The sequence below is a fragment of the Delphinus delphis genome, chromosome X (assembly GCF_949987515.2).
Source record: "Delphinus delphis chromosome X, mDelDel1.2, whole genome shotgun sequence".
Classification (NCBI taxonomy): domain Eukaryota; kingdom Metazoa; phylum Chordata; class Mammalia; order Artiodactyla; family Delphinidae; genus Delphinus; species Delphinus delphis.
This window is the reverse complement of record NC_082704.1, coordinates 85,210,140-85,230,908: the sequence shown is the minus strand read 5'-3', so window position 1 is coordinate 85,230,908 and position 20,769 is coordinate 85,210,140. Positions and strand designations below refer to the sequence as shown.

General features: G+C 52.5%; 1 protein-coding gene across 11 annotated transcripts; it reads left to right on the top strand.

The window, feature by feature from the left end:
- The first annotated feature begins 389 nt into the window (after nucleotides 1-389).
- HDAC6 (histone deacetylase 6) lies at nucleotides 390-19,445 on the top strand. 11 transcript variants are annotated; one of them, XM_060002504.1, is made up of 29 exons: nucleotides 390-483; nucleotides 1,503-1,667; nucleotides 1,752-1,880; nucleotides 2,016-2,104; nucleotides 4,260-4,344; nucleotides 4,433-4,473; nucleotides 5,441-5,537; nucleotides 5,684-5,781; nucleotides 6,773-6,877; nucleotides 7,002-7,070; nucleotides 10,684-10,810; nucleotides 10,907-10,972; nucleotides 11,064-11,123; nucleotides 11,202-11,291; nucleotides 11,816-11,922; nucleotides 12,012-12,079; nucleotides 12,323-12,494; nucleotides 12,588-12,716; nucleotides 12,888-13,056; nucleotides 13,367-13,500; nucleotides 14,032-14,100; nucleotides 14,210-14,402; nucleotides 15,895-16,044; nucleotides 17,369-17,543; nucleotides 17,654-18,120; nucleotides 18,204-18,308; nucleotides 18,442-18,588; nucleotides 18,686-18,814; nucleotides 19,030-19,445. In XM_060002504.1, exons 2-29 carry the CDS (start codon nucleotides 1,557-1,559, stop codon nucleotides 19,096-19,098), a joined length of 3,450 nt encoding a protein of 1,149 aa, XP_059858487.1. In that variant the 5' UTR covers nucleotides 390-483; nucleotides 1,503-1,556; the 3' UTR covers nucleotides 19,099-19,445. The 11 variants fall into 11 exon arrangements, 10 of the variants coding, with proteins under 10 accessions (XP_059858487.1, XP_059858488.1, XP_059858494.1 ...); XM_060002505.1 differs by having other exon boundaries at nucleotides 393-483; nucleotides 1,527-1,667; XM_060002507.1 differs by lacking the exon at nucleotides 390-483 and adding an exon at nucleotides 1,046-1,135 and having other exon boundaries at nucleotides 1,527-1,667.
- Nucleotides 19,446-20,769: the final 1,324 nt, after the last annotated feature.

The window sequence follows — 20,769 nt, the reverse complement described above, 5'->3', positions numbered from 1 at the left end:
ATGCTCAGTAACTTGCTCAAGGTCACATGGCTAAGTCGCATAACCTCAGTTTCCTTATCTTCAAAACAGCTTTAAGGAACTACCTCATAGAATTGTGGCCTGCGACAATGCCTGTCACATATTACTTGCTATCATCACAGTTATTTGCCTCTACTAAGACTCCTTCCGCTCCACCATTCATTTTCCCGGCAGAATATTAATAGCTAACATTTGGTGAGTGCTTCCTGTGTACCACCTTAGCGAATATGAACTCAGAAAATCCTCACATTTATTAACATCACCACTCCCATTTTGGCCGCCACCAGCCTTGTCCACTTCCCACCGCGCTCCAGGCCCACCAGCCCGCCCTCACTACGTCATCACGGCGCGTCCCGCGGGAAGCCACTGGGAGGAGAGAAGACGCCCCTTTCTAACGGCCTTGCTTGCTTGCACTCTTGAGTTAATCGCACGGTACAGTTGGCGCCGGTCCGGAGGGCTCCTAAGGTAACACTTGACAGGGACGGAGGGACGGCGGCCATGGCCGCCAGGACGACAGCGGCGGTGGCTGGGGGAGGGGCGAGGTTGACCCCGAGCGCATCGTCCAGCCGCTGGCGCGCGCTTCATACAGACGCAGCACGGCCTGCGACGCCAGCTCCCGCGCAGACCCGCAGTTTGTGAGTTCGCGGGAGGTGTGGCCCGCACGAGGGGCGCGGCCTTGCGGCAAGACCCCCAGTGTGGGAGGGATTGGGGCGGGCTGTAGAGAGCCCCGGCCCAACGGAAAAGAGGGTGCTCAGGGAATTTTGAGGCGTAAGCCAAAGGCGGAGTTTGAAAAAGGGGCTGCGCCCGCGTCGACGGCGGGGGCGGGAAGGGGGAGGGGCTAGCGGGAGGTGGCTCGGAACTGGCTGAAGGAGCTTGGTGAGGCGTTAGGGATTGGGCCTGGGTAGGGGGTGGGGCCTGGTGGAAGGAAAGGGGCAGTCCCCTGAGGAGCTGGGCTTGTTGAAACGTTAGGGGCGGGATCTAGCCAAGTGGAAGGTGCCGGTCGGGCCGAAAAGGGGTGGAGTTAAGTGGATCGTTAAGGGTGGAGTCGGGGCCCTGGCTGGGTCTGGCTGAGTGAAAGAGTGGGTGATTATCCCGGGAGATTGGCTGGAATGGGCAGGTTTGAGAAGGGGTGGGGTCTGGGCGAGGCTTTGAGGAATGAAAGGGTCTGGGAATGGGGCTTGATAGAGCGGAAGGGGCGGTGATTAGCTGGAAAGGGAAGGCTCTAGAACGGACTGAGCCAGGGGGTTAATTGCTCTGTGAAAGGGCAAGACTTTGAAAGGAGAAAGAATAGTGTTAAAGGGGTGGAGCCTAGTGGAATGGGCGGGACCAGGTAGAATGGACACCCTGCTGGAGGGAGAGAGCCTTCAGAGGCAGAGTTTAGGAGGTGGTGTGGAATAGATAGCAAAAGGGATAGAGACTAGCGTAGGGGGCGGGGCCTGGGAAGGGCTGGGATGTAGGGTTTTCAGGGCGTTGGGCCCTTTCAGAGTCACCTCCACCCCACCCCCAAGAAACGCGTGAGGGGTGAAGTCTCCCCAGCCATGACCTCCACCGGCCAGGATTCCACCACAACCAGACAGCGAAGGAGTAGGCACAATCCCCATCCCCCCGCCCACGACTCCAGCGTCACCTCGGTGAGACCCCAGACCTCGGTGAGGCCCCACACCTGCCCTGATGAGGGGGAGGGGGAGCAGCGGACCGTGCGTTGGACTCTGACCCTTCTCTCTGTTTGGCAGAAGCGAGGTGTTAAAAAGGGTGCCATACTCCGCTCCAGCCCCAATCTAGCGGAGGTAAAGAAGAAAGGCAGAATGAAGAAGCTTAGTCAAGCAGCCGAGCAAGACCTAGTCGTGGGGCTGCAAGGGCTGGTGAGAGGGGCCTGGCCGCAATTTAACCTCCTGTGACAATCAAAACCCTGAGCTTCTCCATCCTGGACAGTGTGGGATGCTCCCTCTGACTCAGGCCCTCAGTGCATCAGTCTCTCCCATTTTTTTTCCTTGCAGGATCTGAACCGGGAGGCCAGGACACTGTCTGGCACTGGCTTGGTGTTCGATGAGCAGCTAAATGAATTCCACTGCCTCTGGGATGACAGGTGAGGCTGGCTCCTCCAGGCCATACCCAAGCCATACAAAGACAAACACTTAGAGCCCATTAGAAGAACGAATCCTGTCTTAATCTAGCCTAGAGAATGGAAGCAGATGATTTAGGGAGATGGGGCTCAGGCTTGAATGGGTTGTTTTCATTTAGTCAACAAACATTTATTGAGTGCCTTCTGTGTGCCGGAGATGGTGATACAAATGTGTCAGACAAGACCGACAGGGAGCTGACAGATGAGTAGGAGAGCAGGTCACTAAACCGCCATCAGCAGTGTGAGGTATTTAATGAAGGAGGACCTAAGACCAGAGCTTTCAAGAGTGTTTAATAGAGGACCCTAGACTAGCATCCAGGGTTCCCAGAAGGATTCCTTGAAGAAGGGATGTTTGTGCTGAAATGGAAGAATTACACTTCCCATTCAGTCACACATTACAATCCATCAGCAAATTCTTTTGGCTCTGTGTTTGAAATGTATTCAGTATCTGACCTTTCCTCACCGCCTCCACTGCCACCACCATCATCACTCACCTAGACTTGCAGAGGCCTCCCTGTTTCCACCCTCACCCCTGCTGCCTGTTCTTCACACAACAGCCTAAAAAAATATGTACGAGATGATATTCTCTCTCTTAAAGTCCTTCAAGGGCAGGGTGTTACCCTGAAGGTAAAGTTCAAATTCTTCATCCTGGCCTCTAAGATTCCATGTGATCTGGCTCCATATCACCACGGTGACCTCGTCAGCCAATCCTCCCCCTCATTCGCTTTGCTTCACTTCACACACACTGATCCCCTTGCTGTTCTTCCAACATGCGAGGCACTCTCTCATCTCAGGCCTTTACCCTGGCCAATCCCTTTTCCAGAGATTCATTTCCACCTACTTGTCTCCTAGTTAACATTCACATCTCAAGGAGACCCTCCGAGAGGACTTTGCCTAGCCACTCCCCTTCCACCACACCTGAGCATCAAGATATTCCTAGCCCATGCCATTGTTTGTCCATTATTATACTTATGTGTTTACTAGTTTAGTATCTATCTCCCCTATCCCAGTGGAAGACTCAGGATGGCAAAAGACTTCATTATTGAATACATATCTACCGTCTCCTGAGGCGCTAGGGACAGGCAGTACACAAAACAAACAAAACTCCTGCCTTTGTGGAGATTACATTTTAGAGGAGGGAGACAGATAGTAAACAAGGAAAAAGCAAGTGATAAAGTGTGTTAGAAAGAGAAGTGCTGTGGAGAAACACTGAAGCGGGAGGGAGAGTAGCAGAAAGTGCAGTGGAGGGGACTCTTCAGTTTTAAATACGATGATCAAGGAAGGCCTTACTATCTGAGCAGGGATCTGAAGGAGGTGAGGGAGTGAGCTATGGAGGCATCTGGGAGAAGATTGTCCTGGGCAGGAAGAAGAGCTAGTGGAAACGTACTTGGTTTGACTGAGGAACAGGGAGGAGCGCAGTGTAGGAGAAGCAGTGAGTGATGGAGAGAGCAGTAGGAGATAGGGGTCAAAGAGGGGATGGGGCAGGTCGTCAAGGGCCTTCTGGGGCATGGGGAGGACATTGGCTTTTACCCTGAGTGAGCTGGGAGCCAGGAGAATTTTTTTTTTTTTTTTGCGATACGCGGGCCTCTCACTGTTGTGGCCTCTCCCACTGCGGAGCACAGGCTCTGGACGCGCAGGCTCAGCGACCATGGCTCAGGGGCCCAGCCACTCCGCGGCATGTGGGATCTTCCCGGACTGGGGCACGAACCCCTGTCCCCTGCATCGGCAGGCAGACTCTCAACCACTGCGCCAGCAGGGAAGCCCCAGGAGAAGTTTTTGAGTAGAGGAGGGACGTGACCTGATTTGAGTTTTAACCAGTGTCTGGGCTGCTGTGCAGAGAAAGGACTGTTGGGGGAGCAAGGGCAGAAGCTGGGAGGCCAGCTGTGTGCAATAGCCCAGGCGAGAGATTATGGTAGCAGCAGTGGGGGTGATAGGAGAGGGCCAGGCTCTGCATATATCATGAGAACAGAGACCAACAGACGCCAGGGATGACTCCAAAGTTTCATGCGTCAGCAGCTGTGGAAGGGTAGATGGGGAAGATGTGCAGAAACAGATGTGGTGCTCACCAGTGTCATATATATCTGTATCTATATCTGTATTTGTATCTCTGTCAACCCAGCTTCCCTGAAGGCCCTGAGCGGCTCCATGCCATCAAGGAGCATCTGATCCAGGAGGGCCTCCTGGATCGCTGTGTGTCCTTTCAGGTGAGTCCCCCAGCCGACATCCTGGGCAGAGGGCAGCAGCTGGTGGGACAGCCTGAGCCTTAGCACTTTATTCCTCATGTCTCCCCAGGCCCGATTTGCCGAAAAGGAGGAGCTGATGTTGGTTCACAGGTGAAGGCTTAGGGGCCTTGTAGGGATGGGGAGGAGGCTGCCCTGGGCCAACCAGGGCAGGCCAGATGCTTTGGGAAGGAATGTCATGGGCTCTGTGGTCTTGGGCAAGTCACTGAGCCTTTCTGAATCTCAGTGTCATCACCTGTAACTTGGGGGCTAAGTAAACATGAGCTCCTCAGGAGGGCTTGATATGTGTCGGGTACTTAGAATGGTGCCTGACATATCATCAGTCCCTGATGAGCTCTTTTTGTTATTATAATCTGATGTGTAAACAGATGATGGATATGTGGACAGATCAGGGGGTTCCCCCAGGGGGCTGAAGGAACCCAGAGTAAGAGTCCTGATGTGGTATGGCTCAAGGAAAGTTAGTGTGGCAGAGGGGGTATCTTAGCTGAGCTTTAAGAGGAGAAGAAGAATGAGTCCCATGAAACAGAAGGCTGAGGAAAGGGAGATGCAGACAGCTGGAACTGTCTGGTCAAAGACCTGGAGGTACTGGGCTTCCCTGGTGGCGCAGCGGTTGAGAGTCCGCCTGCCGATGCAGGGGACACGGGTTCGTGCCCCAATCCGGGAAGACCCCACATGCCGCGGAGCGGCTGGGCCCGTGAGCCATGGCCGCTGAGCCTGCGCGTCCGGAGCCTGTGCTCCGCAACGGGAGAGGCCACAACAGTGAGAGGCCCGCGTACTGCAAAAAAAAAAAAAAAAAAAAAAAAAAAAAAAAAGACCTGGAGGTAGGATTTGATGTGGCCAGAGTAGAGGGCAAGGGTTGTTACTGGAAATGAGGCAGGCTGAGGAAGAAGCAGGGAAGGTATCCTACATCCCAGCTATTCCCTGGATTGACAGTTGAGGAGGCCTGACTTGTCCAGGGGTTTGGTGCATGGAGGACTCAGCTGGGAAGGGGATAGGGCCCTGGTTCAGGGCCAGGGAGGGAGGCGGGCCCCTGAATCCCATCCCCCATCTATGTACCCAGTCTAGAATACATTGATCTGATGGAGACGACCCAGTACATGAATGAGGGGGAACTCCGTGTCCTAGCAGATACCTATGACTCAGTTTATCTGCATCCGGTATGGATGAGAACTGTGAGGGCAGAGGGTGGTGGCAATCCCGGGGTCCCCCATCCCTACATCCACCCCACCTTGGAGCGGGGCAGCTGAGTGGACAGGGCTGCTATCTCCCTCACTCCCTCTCTGGCTCCCCACTGTCTCTCCAGAACTCATACACCTGCGCCTGCCTGGCCTCAGGCTCCGTCCTCAGGCTGGTGGATGCAGTCCTGAGGGCTGAGATCCGGAATGGCATGGCGATCATCAGGTAGGACCCACTAGCATAAGGCTTTTTTACTTTACAAAAAATTCCTTTCTCAAATGTAAAAGGTAATGGTATGGGAAGTATATTCACATGGTTCAAGAATCAAATGTTAAAAAAGGTTGGGGGTCCGGTACAAGTAAAAGTCCTCCCCACCCCCGTCTCCAGACACCTGCTTCCTTTCCTGGAGGCAGTCGCTGTCACCAACGACTCTTGTGTCCTCCCAGAAATAGTCTGTGCCATTCATGGAATAAATACCATATTTTGTTGATTCTAAGATGTATATTTTTTTTCATATTTGAAACATCTTGAAATCCAGATGCATCTTATAAACAACGGTGTCTCAGAATTCCTTTGGCAGCATTTTCTGCTTTGTTATTGGCATGTAAAATCACAGTACATCTTCTCATCATTGGCATCTCAGAAGTGATGAAATGCAGAAGACGTAGCTTTTCTCCTACCTCCCCTTTTTTAGCCACAAATTATGGTAGCACTCGACACACTCCCTGTATCATGCGTTTTTCACTTATATATCTTGGAAAGCTTTTCTCTTAACAGTGTATAGCCTAGACCCATGTAGAACGCCATTATACAAATGCACAGTAAGTTAACCTGCCTGCTACCACTGGGCATTTTGGTTCTCTCCAATCATTTGCTGTTTCCAAAAAATGCTGCACCAAATATCATCCATTTATAAACATGTTATTTCACCCTTTTTGTTATATAGGTTGTGGACTAAGTCCCCAGGAGCAGAAGGACTTGGTATGAGGGTGTATGCATTGATAATTTTAATGAGCATTATCAAATTTCCTTCAGAGAGAGAAGAGTAGACTGGGGGTGAGGATCTGAGGGACCCAATTACTCAGTTCCTGGCAGATGTGCAGGCATCGGCACTGGGGGAGTTGGTGGTCCAGGATTAGAGAGCAGGGAAGAGTCCATCTCTGAAGAGGAGGACCCCTCACCACCATCAATCTGTGGCCTTCCCTGCCCTTCCCAGGCCTCCTGGACACCATGCCCAGCACAGTCTCATGGACGGGTATTGCATGTTCAACCACGTGGCTGTGGCTGCCCGCTATGCTCAACAGAAGCATGACATTCAGAGGTCAGCAGCAAGCAGCAGGGCGGGTGTAATGAGGGTGGCACAGGGTTGGGTATCTTGGTCTAGGCACTTCCCCCAGATGCTCCTTGATCTTCTTACATAGTGCCCCCCTCTCTCTCACTCACAGGGTCCTTATCGTGGATTGGGATGTGCACCACGGTCAAGGAACACAGTTCACCTTTGACCAAGACCCCAGGTATGCCCGGAGTACCACCCTAGATGCTAGACTCCCAGCCACCCGCCACCTTTACAGGCGCAGCCAGAAGGGGCCCAGGAGGGAAGGGGAAGCATTCACATTTGTTGGGCCTGCCCTGGCAACAGGCTTGGTACTGCCCTCTGTGTGTCTGCTGTCTCTTAATTTCACTCTGAGGCAGGGACTGTTGGGTTCCCCATTTTACAGATCAGGGAACTGAGGCTTACAGGTTAAGAGGTCATAGAGAGAAGAAGTTGAAGAGACGAGATTTGAGCCTACAAATGCTTGGAGATCTCGTTCACCAATTTATCCTGGAGCTGGAGTGAACCTCAAATTACTACTTTATGTTTTCCGATTATGACAATACTGCAAATTTTATTTCTTTAAAAAATTAAAGGGAGTTAGTTCCCTGGTGTCCTAGTGGTTAGGATTCCGGGCTTTAACTGCCTCTGCTGGGGTTCAACCCCTGGTCGGGGAACTGCGATCCTATAAGCCACATGGCATGGCCATAAATCAAACAAAAAAATTAAATATCGAAACGTCTAAAGCAGTGAGTCTCCTGTAATTCTTATCACGTCAAAAGTAACTGTTGATAGTTACAGAATTTTTCCTGTAGATGTACGAATATTCATCATTATCATTATTATTATTAACATACTACCACTACATTTTCTTCAACAACTTGCTTTTTGCATTTAACAGCATGGTTTGGACACCTCTCCATGTTAGTTCCTCTGAAAAGCATCTTGTTCTTTGTAAGAGCTGTACAGTGTTCCATTGTATGGCTATACCTTTGGCCATTTAACCCCAGGACGTTTATAGGTCTTCCTAGTCTTTGCTCTACAGATAATTCTACAGTGAATAGTCTGGTAAATATATAATTTTATACTCCTCTGAGTATATCTGTAGGATGAATTTCCAATTCGTCAGAGGGTCACTGTGCTTGAAAGTCTAGAATCTAGTGCCAGACTTCCCTCCAGAAAGAGAACCACCTTACCCTTCCTGCAGAAAGTGATTGAGCCCATCCTTGTCAGTAGGGGACACTACTAAATAGTTGCTGTTTTATCCAGCCTTTTATTGAATTGACTGCATAAATTCCACTTATTCTCATGGTTCCTGAGCTCCTGTGGCCCATTATCTAATCTAGGTTGGTTGTTCTCCAGACATTGCTTTATTATTTTCCACCATTCAGTGTTGCTGACAGATGTCTAGATGTCAGTCTGATTTTCATTCCTTTCCGGTATATTTTCCTCTCTGGGAGGTTTTAGGTTCTATTATCCCTGGTGTTGTGAATTTTCACCCTGCCCCTCATTCTGCTTACCAGTGGTAGATATTTTGCATCTGAAGACTCATGCCTTTCTTAAATCCTCAGAAGTTTTCTTCTATTAGATTGTTGATGATTTCTTCTACTGTGTCCTCTCTGGTCTCTCTGTTAGTCAGATGTTAGACTTCCTGGGTTGATCCTCTGTGTCTCTTATTTTTTATCTCATGTCTTCTGTCTCTTTTTTCCTTTTGCTCAGTGTCCTGGGAGATTTCCTCAACTTTACCTTCCATTCTTTCTTTTAAGCTTCAAGAGCACTTTCTTCCTCTCTGTGTTTATGCTCTACTAAGCTTTAGTTTAGTTGTTTTCCTTGTCTTCATAATAGTATTTTAAGGGCTATCCAATTTGTCTCCAGCCAGGACCCTCCTGATGGAGTTAAGAGATTGAGAGATGGGGAGCTGGGAGATTGAAGGTCATGGATAGATTTTTTTCATTTATACATTCTTATTCATAAAGAAGAATGCATTGAATATATTCACAATTCTTCATATCTATGCATATAGTCATATATCCACAAAATAACACAGCTATTGCCTCCAATGCACTTTTAAAACGAAAAAGAATGATTAATGACATTAAGGAATTCTTGTTATTATGCCTAAGAAAATTAACAAGAATTCATTTAGTAAACTAAAGCTTAGTAGTTAAAAGAAACAAGTAAATTTAGTGAATTGGTTATTCAGTGAATTGGCTATTCAGAATTGATTTTGTGAGCATTGACCTGGATCTGTGCTTGACTTCTCCAGAAGGGAAACCTCAGATTGTCTTGGGTGACTTCCCAACCTGTTCAGCATGGGAGAGGGCCTGCTGTGGCCCCTGGAGCCTCAGACTACTTTCCAGAGACGTGTTGAAGTCTCTAATTGTCTGACATCCTTTCTCCCACTTTCTGTCTTCCTGGGTTGATATTTGTTTAAAATTCCTTTGCTATCTTTTGACTAGGATTGTAGGATAATGAGGAGGTATACCTGTGCTATCAGTCCACCATTCTTTTACTGGAAGTCAGTTGAACTTATTTTAAAATCTCCTTCTATTTGCTTTATAAACTTAATTTCCTGGGTGTTAGTTCTTCTGTTTGTTGACTTTGGTGGCTCTCTTGTGGGGTGGACTTTCTTCAAATCTTTTCTTTATTCCTATCTTTCCTGATGATAACATTTATGTTCTACTGTATGTTTATCTGTTAGAGTCAAAAGTAAAACAGTCAAAAAAAAAAAAAAAAAAAAAAAGTAAAACAGTCATCTCCCATCTCCTCAAGACCAGAGCTTTCACATGGTCTTTATCCCCCAATTCCAAAAATCCTTGTATACCAATTGCATTTAATTTCACAACTGTATTATCAACATTTATTAAAATGTGACTGTTAAGTTTGTCTAGATTTATTGCTTACCACTATTTCTTGCATTTCCCTAAAAAAGGAAAAAAATGCTGCCTTAAGTCCTTTCTGGAACAAGGCAGGGGGTGGATGAACAGATGGATGGAAGGATGGATGAGAGATACTCATTTTGATCGCCTCAGTCAGAATCAAGCCCTCCTACTTGGCTTACTATCAGAACATATACCATTGTGTCTTTTCAGTATCTGTTCTGTGTCAGCCCCCCTCACTGCTCTGAGTGCTCAGTTTCTCACCTAGAAAATAGAAGAAATAGTAGAGGTAGCCTGTAAGGTATTGGAGACAAGGAATTGCCCCCTCACTGGCCTCATGGAGCCCCAGCCAGCATCCCCACTCCAGCTCCACGTACAGAACCAAGTCCCACCCCTCCTAACCCCTAGGCCCTGAGTCTCCCCACTTCCTTCAGGGAAAATACTAAGCTCCCTAGCCTTGCCTGGCGTTCTTTTCAGCCTTAGCCGGCTCCCGCCAACTAAGAGTCTCATGCCTCTGTGGGCCTCCAGTGTCACAGGGTGTGTCCTGCTGGTGGCTGGGCAAGCATGATCTAGAGTCCCCCACAGGGTCAGGAGCCCTAGGGGGTGGGATAGACTTGATAGCTCTCAGGGTGTCAGAGCTAGAACTGGGTGGGCACTGAGAGGGGCAGCAGTGTTTGCTGAGGGAGCAATTTCAGTAAGAGAGCAAATGAATGAGTGAGTGAGGTAATGGATAAATAAATGGAAGAATTAATGCATGAGAGGATGAATAAGCTGGCAACTGAATGGAAGAATGAATGAATGTATGAATTAAAGAATTCATGGGGAAATTAATGAGAGAATGAATGAATGGTTGAGTCAACTGTGGTAGCTGTGGGTTGGGGGTTTCTGGGGGGACCGATTCCTCAACCCCCACCTCTTTTTTTTCTCTGCCTCTAGTGTCCTCTATTTCTCCATCCACCGCTACGAGCAGGGTCGGTTCTGGCCCCACCTTACAGCCTCCAACTGGTCCACCACAGGTTTTGGCCAAGGCCAGGGATACACCATCAATGTGCCTTGGAACCAGGTCAGTATCTGCCCACCCTTTGCCCCCAAAATGAGGCCCACCCCTGCCCTTCAGGGCAGATGGCAGGACGTCCCCATCATGCCTCCCTGTCTGCAGGTGGGGATGCGAGATGCCGACTACATCGCCGCTTTCCTGCACGTCCTGCTGCCAGTTTCCCTTGAGGTCCTGGGGGTCTGGGGTGGGTTGGGGCAGAGGCGATGTTGAGGGAAGGGCCGTGAGGGCAGGTGGCCTCATGTAGTTCCTTCCCTCTCAGTTCCAGCCCCAGCTGGTCCTGGTAGCTGCTGGATTTGATGCCCTCCAAGGGGACCCCAAGGTAAGGCAGGTGCACTGGGATGGCAGGAGGGCAGAAGGGGGCCGCACAGAGCAGGGCTGACCCTCCTCGTCCCTCCAGGGCGAGATGGCCGCCACTCCGGCAGGGTTCGCCCAGCTAACCCACCTGCTCATGGGTCTGGCAGGAGGCAAGCTGATCCTCTCACTGGAGGTGAGTGACTCACTTCGTCTCTCAGCCCGTGGATCCTGGAAGACATAAGAACAACTTTCAGTCCTGTCCCAGCAATTCCACTTACTAGCTGAACAACCTCTCCTAAGTCACTCAGCTTCCCTGTGCCTCTGCTTTCCTTATGTAAAATGGTCGTTAGAATAGTAGTAATCATCCCATAATACTGTCCAGCACATGAAATGAAGTCAGCCTTCAAATGCCCTGTTGCTTGGGCTTCCCTGGTGGCGCAGTGGTTGAGAGTCCGCCTGCCGGTGCAGGAGACGTGGCTTCGTGCCCTGGTCCGGGAGGATCCCACATGCCACGGAGCGGCTGGGCCTGTGAGCCATGGCCGCTGGGCCTGCACGTCCGGAGCCTGTGCTCCGCGGCGGGAGAGGCCACAGCAGTGAGAGGCCCGTGTACCGCAAAAAAAAAAAAAAAAAAATGCCCTGTTGCTTGACAACACCCTACTCTTCTCTGGTAACATCTGGTTCTTTCCTGCCCTCCCTCATGTGAACTCCTTCTCCCAGGGTGGCTACAACCTCCGCTCCCTGGCTGAGGGCGTCAGCGCCTCGCTCCACACCCTTCTGGGAGACCCTTGCCCCGTGCTGGAGTTCCCTGGCGCCCCTTGCCCGAGGTGAGCCCAGGTGGAAGAGGGGAGAAGTAGGCCCCTCATTACCCACTCAGGGGCCAGTTGGTCACATTTTCCTCTCCCTTGCCCTCCAGTGCCCAGGCGTCTATATCCTGTGCTCTGGAAGCCCTTGAGCCCTTCTGGGAGGTCTTCGTGAGATCAGGTAGTTGTCAGGGAGTGCGCTGGGTGGGGGGTTGGGCAGGGAAGGAGCTGTGGGAGGAGACTCCTCCAGACCCCACTCTGACTTTCCTCGATGCCTTGGTGGGGGAGGGTCAGGCCCTCTCTCACTGGGCCCTGGTTTCAGGCCTCCCACCCCTTTTTAGGTTTGGGTAAACTGAGTTCCAGAGTATTAAGGGGATCCAGGGTGGGGGAGTAGGAGTAGGGTGAATGTGGCCTCCCCATGCAGCTGAGACCCTGGAGGAGGAGGACACTGTGGAGGGGGACGATGTGGAGGAGAAGGAGGCGGAGGGACCATGGCAGCCCCCTGAGCTCCCAATCCTGACGTGGCCGGTGCTGCAGGCTCGCACAGGGCTGGTCTATGACCCACAGATGATGGATCACTACAACTTGTGGGACAAGTATGCAGTCAGAGAGCCGGGCTAAGTGGGAGGAGGGGAGGGAGCCCCCACTTCAAGTGCACTAAGCCCTGCCTCCGACTCCCCCACTCCTAGCCACCACCCCGAGACGCCTCAGCGCATCAAGCGTATCATGCACCACCTGGAGGAGTTGGGTCTTGCCGGGCGCTGTCTCGCCCTGCCCGCACGTCCAGCCACGGACGCTGAGCTGCTCACCTGCCACAGGTCAGACCCCTGTGACCCGGTTGGGGTGGGGCCTCAGAGCACGCAAGCCACCCTGGGGGCTGGAGCCTGGGCTTGCCTCTGTTATGTGGAGCTGCTGCGAGACACAGGAGAGGACGTGGAGGGGACAGAGTTACCTGGCTGTCCCCTTGAGTGCCCCCTCTGTGCCTCCAGTGCTGAGCACGTGGATCGTCTGCGGGCCACGGAGAAGATGAAGACCCGGGAGCTGCACCGCGAGGGCGCCAGCTATGACTCCATCTACATCTGCCCCAGCACCTTCACCTGTGCGCAGCTGGCTGCTGGCGCCGCCTGCCGCCTGGTGGAGGCTGTGCTGGCAGGAGAGGTGCCTGCACTTTGGGGAGGGGACCTTGGGCTCCAGGAGAGGAAGTCCTGGGGGTGGAGGGTGGGGAAAGAGGCGGCTCTGAGAGGTGGGCCAGGCCTGAAGAAAGGGGGCATGTAATGGGAGGAGATCCCAGCTCACCAGAGGCCTGGCTCCTGGGGAAGTGCACCCAGTGGAATGGGGGCTACAGGCTTGGGGGCCCCTAGCAGCTGGTGGAATAGTAGAGGGACAGGAGAGATGGAAGAGGAGAGGAAAGGGAAGGGAAAGCGGGGAGGGTGGGTGGTCTAATCTTTGTTCCCTGCCCCTCCCCCAGGTTTTGAATGGCATTGCTGTGGTGCGTCCCCCCGGCCACCATGCAGAGCGGGATGCCGCTTGCGGTTTCTGCTTCTTCAACTCTGTGGCTGTGGCTGCTCGCCATGCCCAGGCCGTCAGTGGGCGTGCGCTGCGGTAAGTGCTCCCTGCCCCCACCGCCTGGTGCTTACGCAGCAGGCCCTGTAGTACAGCCCCCAAAGTTACCCTGAACCACCCAAGGGTCCAATTGCCCAGCACTTCCAGAAAAGGACCAAGGATCTAGCCTTTCAGTGCTTACCCAGATAGGATCCCCAGATTGCGGCAACCAGGTGCTTATAAAACAGCATCTAGGGTCCCCTTCCCAGAATTTCTGGCCCTGATGACTATCCCAACAGAAGCCAGGGTCCGGCCTCTGGTGCTTCCTTCAAAAGACCCACAGTCTAGCCCCTGGCACTTACCCATACAAGGCCCGGGATCTGGCCCTGAGCACTTGCTCGGGCCCACAGTGAAGCCCTTAGGACTCTGATAGGACCCACAAGCCTGCTACCCAGTGCTTTCCCCAGGGACCCAGGGTCCTCCCATCCACAATAAATGCCCCTGCATACAGACTCCAGGGGTCTAGTCCCTGCCCTCCCCCAGGGGGCAAGTGTCCTGGGGTAACTGAGAAGCTGTCCCCTCCCTCCTCAGGATCCTGATCGTGGACTGGGACGTCCATCATGGTAATGGAACTCAGCACATATTTGAGGAGGACCCCAGGTGAGGGGCTGTGGCAGGGGGTGGGGTGTGGTCAGGGAGGTGGGCGGGCCATGCCTCATGGGTGCCTCGCTAACCAGGCACATCCCGCCTTCCCACCGTGTTCCTGCAGCGTGCTGTACATTTCTCTGCACCGCTATGATCATGGCGCCTTCTTTCCTATGGGGGACGAGGGCGCCAGCAGCCAGATAGGTCAGGCTGCAGGCACGGGCTACACCGTCAACGTGGCCTGGAATGGGCCCCGCTTGGGTGACGCCGACTACCTGGTTGCCTGGCATCGTCTGGTGCTTCCCATTGCCTATGAGGTACGATTTAGGACGCACGTGACAAGACTGTGTGGGTGGCAGCAGGCGTGCATGTGTCCGATGTCTCAGTGACTGATCCTGTGAGAGGACCTGCAGGTGGCTGCTGTGATGGCTTTGGGGGAGGGTATGTGACTCTGATGGCCTTTGGGTATGTTTGTGCAGTGGCTGTATGTGACTGCCTTCTGTGTGTAACTGTGAGGACTTGGGAGTGTGCGGGGGTGGTCTTGCCTGGGGGCGTGCCTGGCTGTGTACCTGTCCTGTGTGTACACCATCACTAGTGCCTATCTGTGTGTGATGGTGGCCCCATGTGACTGCCATCTCTGTGGAACTGCACGTGCCAGGTGGAGAGGGGTTCGAGCACGTGTGAAACTCTGCACGGGGAGCTATTTGTCACTACCGCTGCTCTGTGTGGTGGGTGTGATATTGTACGTCATTGACATTGCTCTCGCTGACAGCTAGTGTGTGACTTTCTGCATGTGGAAGGCTGTGTGTGACAGTCATCTCTCTCTCCTATGGCCTATATACATTTCCCTGACTCTGTGTGAGTGGCTGTAGGTAACTGCCTCTTCCGTGTGTAAACTGTGTGTATGTGTGGCAAATCATGTGTACATGACTAACTCTGAGGGTAGATGAACGTGAGCGCCATCTCTGTGACCTCTGTGCAGACATGCGTGTTCAGATGTGTATGTGTGTCTGTGCACAGTTGGCTGTGACTATCTCTGTGTGTGTGTAACTCTATGAAATAGTATGTGTGACCATGTGCAAGCGACCACCTCCTGTGGGTGCAACAGCACATGTGACTATTGTGACTGTGGTGGTGGCATGTGTATGATTGTGTTTGTGCAGGGGTAGCTGTGGATTACTGTTCCCTCTGAGAAACTGTGTGTGCGTGTGTGACTAGTACTATGTATAGTCTGGTCTGTGTGAGACTGTCTGATTGTGTGTGGGTGTATGTGACTGTATGTGACCATCTTCTGTGTGTGGCACCTGTGTTGTCATCTTCTGTGATGGAAACGTGTGCACCTTTCTTTGGTACCATGTGTGTAAAACCCTGTGTTGTGCCCATGTGTCCCATGTTTGACCCAGGGAGGGGAGTGTGTGCCTCTTGGTCTCACCCTTGGGTGTGTATGTGAGGACATATCTCTCCGTCTCATGTCACTATCTCTTGACATGAGTCTCCACATCTCACAACTCTGCTTCATGACCCTGTCCGTCTGTTTCTCACATCTCCATATCTCTGTATCTCGGGTCTCTAAATCTGTGTCTGATGTGTCCACGTCTCTGAATCTCTCTTGTGTCTCCATGTCCTCCCCTCCCTATTTTCAGGGCTCTGGTCTTGTGTCTCCCGGGCTCCAGGTCCCATGTCTCCATCTCTCTGACTTGCATTGCCATGTCTTCGTTTGTCCTTGTCTGTGTCTCTAGGTCTCCCTGAACTGCTGCCTCCCCACGCCCCCACCCTCATGCTCATGTGTCTCTTCTCTCCCTGCCTTAGTTTAACCCAGAACTGGTGCTGGTCTCAGCTGGCTTCGATGCTGCCCGGGGGGACCCACTGGGCAGCTGCCAGGTGTCGCCTGAGGGCTATGCCCACCTCACCCACCTGCTGATGGGCCTGGCCAATGGCCGCATTATCCTTATCCTAGAGGTAGCTGTCTCGGTCCCTCTTCCTGCGGTGGGAGGGTGGTTGGGAAGACTTGGATGTCCCCACCTGGGGTTGTGGGCACACAGTGGGCATTAGTAATAACACCAGCATTAGCAACTTTAATTGAGCACTCACTATGTACAAGACACTCTTCTTGGCACTTTACGTGCATTATTAATGCATTTACTTAACAAAGCAGCCTTGTGAGGTAAGGTCTACTGACCTCATCATTTTCCTCTCTCAAGATCAGGGAAACTGAGGTACAGAGAGCTGCGGTGACTAGCTGGAGGTCACACATTTAATAATGACGGAGTCAGGCCTTGAACCCAGGCAGCCTGGCTCCGGAGTCTTTACTTTTTACCTCTACTTGAACTACCTCCAACAAAATCCTGAGACAAAGGAAATTCACTGACCTTTTGTAAAGTACTCAGTGCCCCCACCCCCTGTGCCTCAGTTTCCTTGTCTGTAAGGTGTGGATGGCCAATCGTGGAGGGGTGCCTGGCACATGGTAAGCCCTGTGCAAGAGCTGTGGCTTCTTATGGTTATGCGTTGTTCGTACATTAGTTTAACCCACTCAGCAACCTTCTGTGCTGTCATTTGTACTCCTTCACAGATGAGGACAATAAGTCACAGAGAGATTAATTGGCTGGTAAGATGTCCCACTGTATGCCCAGGCCTGCCTGTGGCAGGGCAGGGTGGTGGACCCTTTCCTCAGGTAGCCCAGGTTCCAACCTCAGTGCTGCCTCTTACCAGCTGTTAAGACCTCAGACAAGTCATCTAACCACTGTGAGCCGCAGTTACTTTATCTGGAAAAAGAGCAGAGACTGGGGTTCCTGTAGAGTGTGAGAAAAGAGGGTTCCCATACCAGGTCAGGATACAGATTCACATAGAGAGAAAGACCAGTTGTTCCTGTACCAGGGCAGGGCAGCGCCTTCTGTGGGTAGAGCCAGGGGTTCCCATACTGTGAAGGCAGGTTCCTGCACGGATTCAGCACATGCGGTTGTGAGGATTCAGTGCTTAGAATAGGGTCTAGCACACAGCAAGCACTTAATGAACGTCAGCGCTTACTAATGTTGCCATCAGTACTGTCATTCTTGTGGTTATTATTATCTTGCACTTTATGTCACAATTCTGTCCCCCTCAACAACCACCTCACATAGTGGGCGCTGTCCATCTGACAGGTGTGGGTTCTACTTACTTGTCCCCAGTACCTACCCTCCAGACTTGCAGGACCCCAAGGGGAGACTGGGAGGCAGGACATCTCATCTCCCAAATTCCCTGAGGACCTCCCTCATCATACCTTTCCCTCCTCTTTTCCTTAACAAAGGGTGGTTATAACCTGACATCCATCTCGGAGTCCATGGCCGCCTGCACCCACTCCCTCCTTGGGGACCCGCCACCCCTGCTGACCCTGCTGCGGCCCCCACTGTCAGGGGCCCTGGCCTCGATCTCCGAGACCATCCAAGTCCATCGCAGATACTGGTGCAGTTTGCGGGTCACAAGTGAGTGGGTGAGGGGAACTGCGGGCAGTGGGGGCTCAGGGGAGGGCAGGGATTAGAGGTGGGAGAAGGGATAGCACCCACACTCAAGGATCTCCCTTCCATGGTTCCAGAGGTCAAAGATAAAGAGGGACCCTCCAGTTCTAAGTTGATCACCAAGAAGGCACCCCAGGCAGCCAATCCTTTGTCAGCCAAGGGGATGACCATGCCAGAAGGGAACATTCTGGAGGCAGGCACAGGGAAGGCCACCTCAGCAACATCTGTGAAAGAGTCCACTTCAGGCCAGACTACGTCAGAGACAGCTGTGATAGAGTTCACTCAGGACCAGTCATCAGAGACAGCCATGGGAGGAGCTGCTGCGCTGAACCAGGCCACCTCAGAGGCAGCCACGGGGGATGCCACGCTGGACCAGACCACCTCGGAGGAGGGTGTGGGGGGAGCTGAGCTGATCCAAAGCCCTCCAGCCTCATGCACTGACAATCAGACTCCTCCAGCGTCACCCATGCAAGGAGCCACAACCCAGATATCCCCCAGTAAACTGACTGGAAATCTCAGGACCTTGGAACTAGACAAGGCACAGGTAAGGCCCACCACACCCAGGTAGGGGGAAGAAGGGACAAGAATCAGGCCTCCCGGATTCATCTCTTATCTCTGTGTGTATAGGAACCCCCAGAAGAGGAGGAGCTACTAGGAGAGGCAGCTGGAGGTCAGGACATGAATGAGTCAGTACTGATGCATGTCACTGGAGACCATGCTGACACTGACCAAGTGAGCTCTGGGAGAGGCTAGAACAGTGGCTTCCTTCTCATGCCCATTTGTGCCTCCACATAGGAGCATGGGCTATAGGGACATATAATGGGGAGGTGGAGTCCCTACCTTACTCAGTTTCACCCACCCCCAGGCCATGTTTTACGCTGTAACACCACTGCCCTGGTGTCCCCATTTGGTGGCAGTATGCCCTGTACCTGAAGCAGGCCTGGATGTGACCCAACCTTGTCAGGACTGTGGAGCCCTCCAGGAGAACTGGGTGTGTCTGTCTTGCTACCAGGTATGCAGCCGAGGAAAGGGATAGGGTGGAGGTTGGCCCAGGAGCAAACCACAGGTGGGTGCTGATTCCCCACCCAATGCTCGCTCCCCAACCTCAGGTCTACTGCAGTCGTTACATCAATGCCCATATGCTCCAACACCATGAAGGCTCGGGACACCCGCTGGTACTCAGCTACGCCGACCTGTCTACCTGGTGTTACCACTGTCAGGCCTACGTTCACCACAAGGTGGGCCCTGGGCAGACCCTCTAATGTGTGCACACTCACTCACACTCCCCCCTGCCCCTCCACACCTTTTGTGATTGCATAAGGGGCGAATGGAGACCCTTCTGCATGTGGGATAGGCCAAGAGACAGGGCGGTTGAGGGCTGGAGTGGGGGTAGCCTCCTGGCTGAGGTAGAGGGGTGCTCACTCTTACCTCCCCTCTCTTGCCTCCTCCTCAGGCTCTCCTAGCTGTGAAGAACATCGCCCACCAGAACAAGTTTGGGGAGAACATGCTCCACTCACACTAAATCCCAGAGTGTGCTCCTCTTCTTCACCTTCTGAGACCCAAGATAGACCAGCCTTAGTTCATTCCAAGCTATACCTTTGATGAGGGGTAGCCTCACTCCATCCCATCCTGAAGACCCTTTACAACTCCCCCAGGGTGCTGATTTAAGTGTATATATTTGTAAGAGGACTGTGATCAATTATAGATCTCCCACTGCCTGCTCAAGGGACTCCATCTACTCTGCTCCAGAAGGCAAGAGGAGCAGCTCAGTGACCCCAAGAGGGGGCTGATATAAAGATGATACTTTGGAGGGGAGGGGGATCAACTGGCAGGTATGGCGGGGTTGCATATGTAATAAAGTACAAGCTATTACAAAACTTGGAGAAAGCTTTTAATCTTGAGTGGGTAAAGAAGCTCACCCTCCTGGCCAACAGGGCTGATGAGTAATGAAGGAATGAGGGTGTGGGTCTTTATCAGGTCAACCCCCTGCTCATCCAAAAACTAACTGGAAATAGAGCAAGCAGCTTGGCTGGCTCCATAAGAGATTAAATGGTGGGAATCTGTGAGAAAATGAGCTCCTGCCTTAGAAATAGGAGCCTCACAGCCAGTCCCAGCTACACCCTGGGCTGGGAAGGCAAGAAAACTATCATGAAGTGTCTTCATTAGGCCTCAGTGTCTTCATCTGTCTTTGTCTTGATTGGGGGGTGGGGGGTCCAGGTTTAACATACTTGGATTTGGTCGTCATGGGTAGCTTCCTGGGGGAAGGAGTGTCTACCACTGACCAAGGGTGGGGAATTGTGGGATAATTTTAGGGTTTTATTTCTCCCACATAATGAGAATTGCTTTGGCAACTCAAAGGAGTCTGGGCTGAGGTTTCCTGGACTTTTCTTCATGGCCACCCTCTGACCCCAAGATGACCACCAGAGCCCCACCCAATCAAGAAGAGGAGAATGGGACGGGGAAGGGTCAGCTCAGTCATCCATTTTGAAGGAGCATTGTGGTTGCCCCTGCCCTCACAACTCCTGCTTACATTTTATTGGTCAGAATTGTGTCACATGACTGCCATAGCTGCAAGGGAGTCTACAAAATGGTGTAGCTTGGAACACGTCCATCTCAAATCAGGTTCTTTCTGCCTTTACAAAATAACCCCTCCTCTGCAACTCTCTCCCTCCAGGACCGGACGCAACTCTCTCCCACGCTACCAAAAAGCCCACTTGAGGCAGCACAAGCTCCAGGGCCTTAGGCTCTCACAAAACATTTGGCAAAGTCTGGACATTCAGGTCAAAAATCTGACACACCCCCCACGCAGTAAAAACACAAAATCACGTCCCAGGTGGGGATAAGGTAAGGAAGAGGTGCAGCAGGATGCACGGGGCACACAGCGGGGGTCAGCGCTCACAGCGCACCCCAAGAAGACCTCCTTTGCGCACACTTGCCTGGCGGGCAGTGACCCAGCACTCACCCCGGGGCGGGGGACAGGGGTGAGCCGGCGGAGGGGTCCAAGGGCGGCTGGCTGCGCATGCGCACTCCCTCCCCGCCCATCCCCACCTCGCCCCATACCCCCAGCTGGGACCAACGTCTCATTCCCTGTCAGTCCTGTCAGAGCAGCAGAGGGTTCGGGTCCCAGCGCCACCGGCCTTCCCGGGACACAGGTGAGCCGGGCCGCCCAGGCCCCCCAGCACCGACCTGAGAG

Bases quoted from the DNA above. Each gene is read 5' to 3' on its own strand.
- HDAC6 (XM_060002504.1), top strand. From the start codon at position 1,557: ATGACCTCCACCGGCCAGGATTCCACCACAACCAGACAGCGAAGGAGT. The intron at 10,973-11,063 runs GTCCTGGGGGTC...CTTCCCTCTCAG, and splicing joins TGCTGCCAGTTTCCCTTGAG to TTCCAGCCCCAGCTGGTCCT. The intron at 12,495-12,587 runs GTATGCAGTCAG...CCCCACTCCTAG, and splicing joins CACTACAACTTGTGGGACAA to CCACCACCCCGAGACGCCTC.